Genomic DNA, 11,438 nt, shown 5'->3' with positions numbered 1-11,438 from the left:
CCATCGCTTGCGTCTTCTTCATCATCATCTTCTTCTTCAAGTAAAAAGGCGACACGGCTTCCCATCCAAAGAGGATCAACCAACTGGAGCCAACGAGACTCAACCACGAGGACTCAACTCGCCAGCTGTCAACCCGAACTCGGGCAACGCGAGGACGTAGTGAGTAGGGATGCCGTCGCCCCCTCACTGGCCAGTAAACCTCATGTCTCCTTAAACAGAGGGCCAGCGGACGCGCCGCCATGACAGTACAGAGGTAGGGGGCTATGGGATTTATCCGCGCATGGGGAAACAGCACCTTGGAAATGCACATGTTTTACATCCATCTTGTTTACATAACGCACGTTGATGACAGAGAAGCTGCCGTCTGGAATTCCGACACACGGAGCTCATGGAGAAGGTGCTTTCTCTCTTCCTTTTACTATTAGAGAGACGCAAAAACAGACTGCCGAGAACGAGGATGCTGAGAGTGATGGGTGTCGAATCCAAGAGACGGTAACATCGGCAGAGAGAGAGTACAAAGGGACTCCAACACAGCTTTAGCTTTTAGGTAAAAGCGTGATGTCATCAGGTTATATTTAAGGTGCTGTAGGTCATATTTTTGCATTTTTCGAAGAATTTTCCATTATAGAAGTTTTTTGGGGCCTCAGAGGTCTCTTCTTCAGATCCCAAAAGCTTACGCAACTTTATATAATTTTGTTGGCCCAACAGACGGCGACTTCTTACACCCACTCACCAAGGTAAATAAATGACGGATTATTACATAACGCAAGGCAGATCCCCGGCAGGGGTGAGACTACAACTCTCATTATCCCCAGTATGTGGCCGGTCTAACGCTATGGATGGTGAGAGCTGCAGTTACACACCAGCGAATCCCTTCTTACGGATGTTTAATGAATATATTAATGATATTATTATAGAATTATATATTATTAATATCACAGAGCTTCATCCGGGGACGTATTATAAAAAAAATATATAAAAGAGAATATATAAAAAAATATATAATTACAATTGGTTTTCTGCAACAATGTATAAAATGATTACCTAATGAAACGTAAGCTGTGCAAAATTATAATAAATTTAGATTTAACAATTAACCCTTAAAACGGTGTGTACGGAAAGTATCATTTTAATGGTTAATATCCCTGGCATTATCTGTACCGAGCGTGTGTATTTATATAGCGCCACCATATTCCACAGCGCTGCTGAACTTTACACAGTACAGAGAATTAACCCCTTCAACCCAAGGAAAATGAACGGCGAGTCTCTGTCATCGAGGATTTAGAGAATTAAAACACGAGAGGAACGCAGAATGTTAATAATATTTTGTGGTTAGACGTTTATTATGTTCTTACGTTCTATTAGTCAGGGTCCGGTTTCTCTATAACCAGCATCGATTTCTCGAATACATACGACGGGTATCTCAGGCTGCGTATTAAATACACAATCGGCAGCCGACTAACAGCTCGCAGGCCGCACGGAAACCAGACTTTAGGTTTTATTGCCATAAAAAAAAAAAAAAGAGAGCGTCCACGAGGCGGAGGAGCACACGGAATACCCGGCTCCGATCTTCCAGCCCCTGGAACGAGGGTTTTCGTGGTTCCTCTTCCGTTCCTCGCTGTTATTTTCGTGTTCCCCGGGATCTATCGGGATCGTGAGAACCCGGAAATGGCCATTGAGACGCCAGCCGGCTTCATCCCAACCAGTCTAGGTCATCATCCTCATCGTCGTCCTCATCTCCAAAGAGGGGAGCGGGAGGGGGGCGACCTTTCAGGCTCTAAAAACACGGGATACAAAGTATCAGACATGAGAGGAAAGTCACCACAATGTTCCAGATCATCTCCCCGTTTCTTAACACCCATCGCCAACAGGCGGGAACTCACCACTTCCTCCTCGTCTTCTTCTTCCCGTTTGGCGTTCTGGGGCCGGGGAGAAGCCATTTTAAACAAATCTTCATCCTCAGCGTTGTCCGCACTGAAAAATAAAGTTTATCGTTCAGCGTTACTTGTTTCGGGCTAAAGCCGTCTTAATAAATCTCTAGGTTTCCTGTAAAGGCGGAGCCCCAGGGCGCCAATCACTCATCATCATCATCATCATCATCATCATGCGTGCCCGGAACGGGTAGTCATTATTGGTAACCACCGACCTTGTAGAAGGAAACGGTTACGACCGCCTCATCTAGTCCTAAAGACTCAAATCTCGATCGGTCCATTTGGGCGACTCAGTGGTGGCCAAACCCGCAGGTAAGGCGGAATCACCATTAACCCATCGATAGATATTAAGGTCCGATCGGTTATCCTGCGATTTCACAGAGAAGTAAAACACATTACCCGGCATCGAGTTTCCGAGACGTCGCTTGGCCGGCGATATCCTCTTCCTTCGCGGGAGGGACGGCGGAGGAATTCGCGGCCGAGGTATGTTCTGTCGGAGGGACAGGGCTGCCGCTGTCCGGCTCGCTCCCCGAGGCTGGGGGAACATCTGGTCTTCTCTCCTCTCCGTTCTCTGCGGTGGGGACGTTGGGGGCAGGCGACTCTTCTTGGCCATTTATAGACTCGATCTCGTCGGTCGGGGCTTCAGCGGGAGAGGGATTCGTTTCGGATGTGAAAGCTTCGTCGCCCTCTGTAGATTCTCCCCCGCTCGCTCCTTCTTCTGTATATGTGACCGTGCTGGACTCTGGCAGATCACTGGAGATCATATGTACCAAAGCAGATGACGGATCCATCACCTCCTGAAACACCTCCACAGAGCTCTCCTCCTCCTCCTCCTCCAGGGGAGCGTCGTCGGACCGGGCATCGAAGTCATTGTTTGCAGTCTCGTGCCTATCTGACTGTGTTTCTGAGGTCTCTTCCTCTGGACGTCGGGCAGGCTCCTCCTGGATTTCTTGGGGCTCAGACGCCGTCCGCTCTTCTGTCTCAGGCTGCTCCACGGGATGGGTGGCAGCTTGAGCTACAGTCCTTTCCTCCTCCTCTTCCTCGCTGCTGCTTCCCGCAGGCTCCTCGGCCTGCTGCTTGTTCAGTAACCGCAGTGTGGTTGTCTGAAAGAGGTTTAGAACGTAACAAAGAGTCAGCAGTCATGGAGGAGACGCCTCCTGGCCTTCAACGCTTCATTGTTACCGTTTATCTTATTTCTCCTGATTTCAGACACAAATCTGTGTCTTTTTGCCACAAAAAAAATTAAAGTCTCTTGATTGGCTGAGTTTAGTGACTACGTTTTAGTGAGCAGGGGGGATACTTTAGGTCTTTGTACCTTAATGGTGCTCATGATGGTGGCCAGCACGGCCCGGCCGCTGTACGTCTCCTCCAAGTCAAACTCTGATCGAAGGGATTGGAAAACGCCATTCATTATCTTCTTCACCTGGGGGAACGTTATAGCGTTTCACATGAACCCTACCGGAGTCAGAGGACCCCCCAAAGCCGCCAATCAGGAGGAAGATCCATCCGGGGCGCAGGATGATGCTCACCTCCTCCGTGGTGTCTTTGGCAGGACCAGCCTCGTCCACCTTGGATCTCGTTTTTCGGTATTCCTCGGTCAGAGCAGCCAGCTGACTCTGAAGCTTCGCGCACTGCGGTGAATAGAGAAAGTATGACAATGAAATGTAACGGAGGGGAATGGATCCCACGCTCAGCGCTCTGGGCCTGTGCCCAGGGTAATAAAGATGTCCTCCCAGCATGCTTTACACAGTGAACCGGTCATTAAAGTGACAGCTCTTGGGACTCCCAGGTAACCCAGCCGAGGACTCACCTTGTCTCTCAGCGGCTGCAGCTCCGCCGCCTGCACCTCCAGCTCCGCCAGTCTCTGCTCGTCGAGATCTCTTCCCGAGGAGCGCTTTAAAGCCACACAGACAGCGTTACAAAACTACAATCAACCACCCCTCCCCCGCTGAGATATTTGGGAACGCAGGGGGTCTCGCGTTATCGGGGACGCGGTTTCTGCTGACCTGCCCGGCGGCTGCCTGCTCACGGGTTTTCTTCAGGATCTGCTTGAGGTCCTCGATCTCGTCCTGGAAGGTTCTGCGTATCTCCTCCTGCTCTTCCTCCGCTCGCTGCCGGTCCTGCCGAGACCTCCTTGTCCTCTCTGCGAGGCTCTGCGACAGAACACAGGGGTTAGGGGTTCATTTAAAGACTCCCTCCTCCGGGCTTTTGGGTCCAGAAACCGGTATTTCAGTTATTTTACTTTACAGATGTTTTGAGGCCAACGACAACAATCCTCAGGACAATGGAAATAACCAATTATCGGCAATAGATCAATGAGACTGAATTGCCGGGGACTCGCGGCCGGCCTGTACGCTGCCGGGGACTTGCTGCCGGGGTGTGGACGACGAGTTACCTTCTCTAAATTCTCCTTCTCTGCCTTCAGATCCGCCGCCTCTTCCTCCAGCGCTGCCAACCTGGCCTCCAGCTGCCGGCGTCCGTCTTTCTCGGTCTTGGCGCGGCTTTTAGTCCGCTCGGACGTCTCCTGCGCCTCTGAAAGAGACAAGGAGAAGACGCGTTGGTGTCTCGGCCCCGGGCAGGTTCCAGCTCACACACCGAGCCGCGCATGCGCTCACCGATCAGCTGGACTCGAAGCGAGCTCAGCTGGACCTCGTTCCTCTCCGCGTCCTGCAGGGCGGCCTCCAGCCGCGTCCTCAGCTCCATCTCCTTCTTCTGGGAGGTCGTGACCTCCAGCTGCAGCCGAGACACCTGATTGGTCGCCGCAGCCAGTTCCTCTGCCAATACGACCTGACGTAAAAAACGGGTTACAAGCCGGCCCTGACTGCGCCCAGAACACGTCCAGCTTCACGGTAACTACGTCCAGCTATAAATGTTCTAATTTCTAATAACGAAAAAAAACGTAAAAAATGATTTAATGTCACCAAAACAGAGCAAACGCTAATCCGCCCCCCGAGCCGCTGCCTACACCCCGTGCGAACAATCAGACATTTGGAGAGCGAGACAGAGCATGAGAAATGGGGCGAGAAAGAGGGCTAGGGCGAGAGGGCGAGACAGACAATGGGAGGAGAGGGGCCCTGCAGACCTCACCTGGCACCCGCCCAGATCCGTGTGCAATGCATGCTGGGAAGAAAATGCAGCAAAAGTGAGAACCAGCAGAAGTTCAGCCAATCAGAAAACACGGCAGGAGCCGCTGGATTAGAGCCCACTGCGTGGCGTTAACCAATCAGACGCGGCGTTACCCAATCAGACACGCCGTACTCCCCTAACGTCAGTCTAAACAACATCCCGGCGGCTCAAGGAGTCAAATAACATCCTTGTTTAGTATTTAAATCTCACCTGAACCCAAGAATTCCACCTCATTTCAATAACAAGTTGTTACTTTTGTATGAAGGAGCGTAGCAGCGGCCCCTCGATCTACACGTTCCCTGCCCCAGGCCCTCCATCTTTCCTCCTGCCCCGTGTTTAACTGATAAATGCCTCACTGAGGTCGGGGAGGAATCAGCCCCGGGGCGGGGGGGGGGTGTTGTTGCGCTTGCCGTACCTTCTCCTTCATGGCATGGAGCACCTTGGCCTGCGTGGTCTCGGCCGTGGTCTGCAGGGAATCGTTCCTCTGCTCCATTAACCGGTTACTCTGCTCCACGTACCTGGCGAGAGGAAACGCGGTGAGTGCGCCGCCGGGGGGGGCAGTGAGCGCGCCGCTGGGGGGCAGTTACCGCTCCCAACACCCCCCCCGGGTCTCACCTCTGGTTGCGGGCGATGAGCTCCCCGATCTTCGCGTTCTGCTCCTCGATTCGGCTGCTTTTATCCAGAACCTCTTGTTTCAGACGCTCGTTCTCCTGAAAACATAAACCGTTGGTTCCGGGAACGGCTGATTTGCCTGAAAGTCACTTAAATCGTTTTCTGTATCAGCCGTGGGGGGGGCAGGTCTGCTGTACAGCGCTGCAGCATACGACGGCGCTACATCAATAATAACAGAGCGGATTCACCTGGACGATGCGCTGAATGTTGTTCATGATCATGGCGCTCTCCATGGTGATGGACGAGATCCCGGGGATCAGGTGGGAAGCTGCAGCCGAGTTCTCCTTCTGGAGATTGTCGACCTGCGGAAACAGAAGCTGGAGGTGAGACGGGGAGAGGGGGGGCGCAGGACGGGGAGAGGACAGAAACGGGGGAGGGGAGTATTGGGGGGGCTCGGCTTACCTTGGACGCCAGGTTATCGATCTTGTCCGCGATTTTACTGACGGACATTCGGATCTCGGTGCTGTGCTGCCGCGCTTCTGTCATCAGGAAAGCGGTGACGTCCCCGGCAGCTGCAGCAGGGAAGTGGCTCTCGTTATAACTTCTATGCGGTTCGCCCGCTCCCCTCTCCCCAGGACGGAGAATAACGCGTTACGGGGCCCCAGATAACGGACGTGAAAAGCCCCGTAAGGAGCGCCAAGTACAGCGGGAAGCTCAATGACCAATTACTGCCCCCGCTTCTGGTGTAACCTACGTATATTTACCCCCCAACACCCCTCCCTGACACCCTCGGAGCCCCCGAGCTGGGAAGGGTTAATGCGATAAATGCGGCTCCCATGTTCAGCAGCACATACCTTGAAAATGCGCCGGCTGCTGTATCTGAGGGGGGTACACGGACCCCATTGGCTGCAGCTGGGCGGCAGATGCGGAGTACTGGATGCCAGCGTAAGGCTAAAGGGTTAGAGTAAAGTGTGTTTAGAACTCTGCGCAGAGACCCGGAGAATAAGCCGTGTATAAAGCCGCGCGGATCTCGAGTGACCCGGACTAACGGGTCTGGCTGACTAAATGCCGCTACGTTCCCTGGAGCCGTCTGCGCATTACCTGGAATCCGGGGGCCGCCGGCGGGAAGGCCTGGGAGGAGAGAGGGGCCACGGGCAGGAGGGCAGCGGAGGGCACATGGAGACCTGGGGCAGGCTGTGTCTGAGGAGCTGCAACACAGGAGAGCGAACATCAGAATAACCCCCGGGGGCCAGGAACATCAGACAGTCACCGAGAAGAGACCACCGAGGAGTCATCAACCCCCGGAGACCGCAGAGCAATTCATTAGACAGCGGCTTTTCACTGGAATGTCAGTGAATCCACAGATCAGACTCCCAGCAGAGGAAGTAAAGCTAAGAGACTGAAGGTAAAAAAAGTCACCCAGACAGAAATCCTTTAACAGAGCAGCACAGATCTTGTCCGCCATCGGCCCCTGGATCTGAACCTCGGGATCGGTTGTTGAAGAAGAAACGCTGTCTGAGCCAGAGACCGCTGAGGCCGTGCGGTCAGTGCAGAGCCTGTAATGTCATTTTAACCCCTTTAAGCTCTAAAAGATGCTGCCGGTCGTTACCTGGGGCCGGCGTGTGGCTTGTCTGCGGAGTGGGTCGGACGAGGAGCGGTGCGGCGGGGTGCGGAGAGAGCCTCTGAATATTAGGGTCCTGCAAAAAGAGTTTTAGCGACACCAAAATCAGACGCCAATTTATACCCAACACCCTTTCCGGTAAAGGCACGGTATTATTCCGCCCCGGTGCTCACCTCCATGTCCGAGTCGCTGGAGTCCGGCTGGGGGGTGCCGCTTCCCGCCAGAAAGGGGAGCATCGGCTGGCCCATCCTCGCCATGCGTGAGATAAGCTTCGCCTTCGCCATGTCAGGATTCTGGGAAAAGAGTCGCGTAACTACTAAGGAGTGCCACGGTATCCGCCGGCGTCTCTGTAAGTAAACGTAATAATAACGGGGGGGCCGGGGGGCCGGCTGCAGGCGCTTACCGCAAGCTGCTCGCTGATGGAATTAGACTTGGCTCGGACGGCGGGCTCCCTGTGCCGGGGGCAAAAACCTTAATTATCGTATTTATAATATTAATCATTAATTATCGTAATCAACTGAAACTTCGCGCGTGTGAAGCCCCTCTGTGTATCGCGCATTACACGAGGCGCAGTCTTACCCCGGCTGGGGCGGCACCGAGGTCGGCGCTTGGGGTAAAGATTCTTGGGGTAAACTGTCTGTCAAGGACACCGGAGAATCTCGAGATCCGACGCTCTGTCTCTCCAAATCCTTCACCTTCATCTGCAAAATGGAGCATGTGTCCCACAAAGAGTTAAATAAAGAGCCCCCCCCAAACACACACAGGAAGTGCAAAGTGCAGCCAATAAATACTTCCCCCTTCGCCTATTATTTCAAATTTCTCAACAGCGATAAAAGTAATGGGGGGACGGTTAATTCGGACGGACGATCGCTCACCCGTTTAACTTCCACCTCGAACACGAGGGTTGAATTTGGAGGAATCCGCCCGGCCAGGCCTTGGGCTCCGTACCCCAGGGCAGGAGGAATAATCAGAAGCCGGCGTCCGCCTCTCTTCATCCCCAGCATCCCTTCCTCCCAGCCCTGCAGGGACAGAGTGTCTGGGGTTAACGGGAAGGGGCTGCCAGATAATGGGGTAATATTTGGGGGGTCCCCGGACTCTCACCTTAATGACTTTCCCGGACCCCAACTTCAGCCGCAGCATTTTGTCCTTCTGCACATTCGAGTCGAACACCTGAACAGGAGAGATAAACCATGAGGTTACCATGGCGACGTACATGATTTGTTCATTAATTAGCATTTATGATAAATAATAATTAAACGATGGGAAACCAGATCGCAGGAGATCCCACCCTAGCGGACCCCCCGCCGCGTACCTGGCCCAGGCCTTGGTTCTGAAATAGCCACCCGGTGTAAGCGACTTCCAGCAGATCTCCAGCGTCGGCCGCCGGCCCGTCACCCAGGAGCAGATCCTGGCACAGGACGCCCTCCAGACTCGCAGAGCCGTTACACCTGGCGATGCAGACCTGCGGAGGGACATGCGCGTTACGGCCCGCCAGGCCTGTGAACGTATTTATTTATTCCGCCCCTGGCTCAGAGTTTATACTCGCCGACCTCCCATTGGTTCATCGGGGCTCCGAGTCACGAAGCCGCCAGCCGCCGTATAAATACCTGCTTACTGAACTCCGCGGCGGCCGCCTCCGACTCGAACATAACGGACCAGTTCTGGCGCTGATCATCGTAGAACGTGGCGTAGTTATTCTGCTGGACCTGAGAGCGCAGGGGGCATCAGAAAGTGCGTGAGCGGGGCAACTTCCCATCCGCGACACTCACCCGGCGGGGGGCCACACTCGCCCGGCCCGGGGGCCACACTCACCCGGCCCCGGGGGCCACACTCACCGTAAAGACAAGGCCGGGGTGGATCCGGGTGGAGGTGACCGGCTGCTGCTGGCTGATGTAGAGGAGGATCCTGTACTGGATTCCAGACAGAGACAGACAGTCAGAGCGCAGCACGTGCGGGGCGGGGGGGCAACAAGGCGGGGCGGGGGGGCAACAAGGCGGGGCGGGGGGGGGGCAACAGGGTGCGGATCCCCAGACTATACAGTAAGTGGCAGGAGCAGCATCTCACCTCTTTAGCCGAATGGTTACCCAAAACCGCCGCACCGAACTTCCCCTGCTTCACGTACTGCCCGCCAACGCTGAAAAAACAAAAACACGTGGGGGGGGGTTATCAGAACGCCGGGGGGGGGTTATCAGCACGCCGGGGGGGGGGGATTTATAAGAACGCGGCTCATTACAGTCAGACGCGTCGGCAGACAGCCAGAAATCTTTTACACCCGAGAAATAATAATAAATCCCCGGGGAGGAAGAACGGCGGGCAGGGCCCAGGACCGGCCACTGACCCAAAAAGCTTACAATTTATAGGCGTGCACGGCGGTGGCGAAGAGGACGGAGGGCGCGGGTCCTGCTGCTGCTGCTGCCGGTCCGGACGGTTTGGGGGGTTTTGGGCCTGAGAAAAAAAAAAAAAAATTATCAGCCAATTCCAGACATCGCCCGGCAGAGGCTGCCCCCCCGACCCAGCACCGCTGCCCCCACATCCTACAACTGGTATATCCGCGGCGGGGCTTTGGGGCGCCAGACAGTTATTTAGGTATTAGTGCCCTTTCCGGTAGACTTGGGTGCCCGCTGTGCCCGTGAACTCACCGGCCGGGCCCTTCTTTGGCTGTTTGGGGGCCGTGTACTGGAAGGACTCGTTGCCCGGCCGGTTCTCGGACTGGTCCATCCCAAACAGCGAGGCCAGCTTCGCCCTGCAAGACAAAAACTCCGGCTGAAAGGGGTCGCTCGTCTCACTTAACCCTTTAGCGGAATATATTATTTGGGTCCGCCGGACCCCTTCATTCCATCCCAGCTCGGGGACCCCGAAGCATCGGAGGTCCGGCGGGCAGCCAAACCCAACACGTAACCAACCCGTGCGCTTCGTGCCACAGGTACCGAGTCCTCCATTCCCCCGACATGGCGTCCCGACAAGCACTGTGCGCACCGCCGGCCCGCGTGGGGTTATAACCGGATGTCTCGACCCGCAGCCTGATTACATTAATAGGAAGCATCTGACTCGGGTTAGCGAGAGCTCCTCCTTCGCCGAGATCTCTCAGACCGTCCGGTTAGACAGCTCCCATCGAATGACCCCAAAGACAAGACCGCCGAGCCGCCAGGTTTACGACACCGAGAAGCGCGTCGTCTCGTTCTGTATGACACTGGAGGGGTAAGCGCGGCACGTTGGGCACTCTGGGCACGCTCAGCACTCCGCTCTATCATGTCGGGTATCAGGACGATGCGCGTGTATTAAACCGGGGGGGGGTACGGGGGGGGTACGGGGGGGGGATTAATCGCACCGGCTCCCGGTCAGGATCTGGTTCTAATCCTACGGGCATTAATAGAACCCGAGTCTCACGGAGCAGCGGTTGGGATTCCTGGCGTATTCGACGCTGTTTCAGAGAGCGTCTAAAGAAGTCATTCTTCCTGGGCGCCCCCCCCACGTAGTTGCCCCCTGATCCCTGCGCTCCGTGTCGTGAAACCCCTAGACGGGTGGCGCAGAGACCCCGTCATTAAAGTCACGCTGACGAGAATCTCCGGGACCCTGACCGCTGCGGACAGAGATACCGCGTCATACAAACTACACGGCAAGGCGGACATATGACGTTTGGTGGGGTTCGGGTCGCGGTTTTGGGGTCACCTACCGGTTACATTAAGCTGGATCGGAGCACTAAACACATTCCGTGCGCCGATCAGATTTAAAACGCATTTCTGTCAAATACTTTGGGGACCGACTGCAGGCTTTGTCAGTAAATAAAGTGTTACTCCTGTGTTTAGCTCAAGCCTACCTCCTCTGCTGGGAGGCCATTCCCCGTACCCACTACAGTATAGTCTGATCTAGCCCTGCATCTGACCCAGTGGCCCCTCCAGCCCCCTGCTGGGAGCTCCAGGGTCACTCACCCTCCAGTGGGGGAGAGAAAGTCCGTGTCATCATCCTCTGCCCCGAACATACTGCTGTGGCCCCTAGTGACAGTGAATACAGGGACCAGCAACCGGCAGCCGCTCCTTCCCGTCTCTTCCGGGATGAGGAAGAGTCACGGGGTAGGCAGCTGATTCGCTGTTCTCTTTACGGCTGCCGTAAAAAGTCGTTATGTCGCTGTTAGACAGCCACAACGTGGC

At 54.9% G+C, this 11,438-nt stretch overlaps 1 protein-coding gene across 1 annotated transcript; it reads right to left on the bottom strand.

Annotated features, from left to right (window-relative positions):
* Positions 1 to 1,313: 1,313 nt before the first annotated feature.
* On the bottom strand, positions 1,314 to 11,370 carry FKBP15 (FKBP prolyl isomerase family member 15). Its single transcript, XM_053473167.1, has 28 exons — positions 11,220 to 11,370; positions 9,930 to 10,033; positions 9,642 to 9,735; positions 9,355 to 9,424; positions 9,126 to 9,200; positions 8,898 to 8,996; positions 8,603 to 8,752; positions 8,392 to 8,460; positions 8,166 to 8,309; positions 7,870 to 7,991; positions 7,694 to 7,742; positions 7,464 to 7,583; positions 7,279 to 7,366; positions 6,771 to 6,877; positions 6,524 to 6,620; positions 6,132 to 6,241; positions 5,918 to 6,031; positions 5,673 to 5,767; positions 5,473 to 5,575; positions 4,547 to 4,718; positions 4,327 to 4,463; positions 3,938 to 4,084; positions 3,742 to 3,825; positions 3,461 to 3,562; positions 3,247 to 3,354; positions 2,331 to 3,034; positions 1,884 to 1,974; positions 1,314 to 1,777 (listed from the first exon to the last, which is right to left on the bottom strand). Exons 1-28 carry the CDS (start codon positions 11,267 to 11,269, stop codon positions 1,694 to 1,696), a joined length of 3,489 nt encoding a protein of 1,162 aa, XP_053329142.1. The 5' UTR covers positions 11,270 to 11,370; the 3' UTR covers positions 1,314 to 1,693.
* Between the last annotated feature and the right edge of the window lie 68 nt (positions 11,371 to 11,438).

The sequence above is a fragment of the Spea bombifrons genome, chromosome 8 (assembly GCF_027358695.1).
Source record: "Spea bombifrons isolate aSpeBom1 chromosome 8, aSpeBom1.2.pri, whole genome shotgun sequence".
NCBI lineage: Eukaryota > Metazoa > Chordata > Amphibia > Anura > Pelobatidae > Spea > Spea bombifrons.
This window is presented reverse-complemented; position numbering and strand designations above follow the sequence as displayed.

Excerpts from the sequence above, each read along its gene's own strand:
- FKBP15 (XM_053473167.1), bottom strand. The coding sequence starts at position 11,269 with ATGTTCGGGGCAGAGGATGATGACACGGACTTTCTCTCCCCCACTGGA. Across the intron at positions 6,878-7,278 it reads AAGCCACACGCCGGCCCCAG|CTCCTCAGACACAGCCTGCC; the intron begins GTAACGACCGGC and ends CCTGTGTTGCAG. Across the intron at positions 5,768-5,917 it reads ACATTCAGCGCATCGTCCAG|GAGAACGAGCGTCTGAAACA; the intron begins GTGAATCCGCTC and ends TTATGTTTTCAG.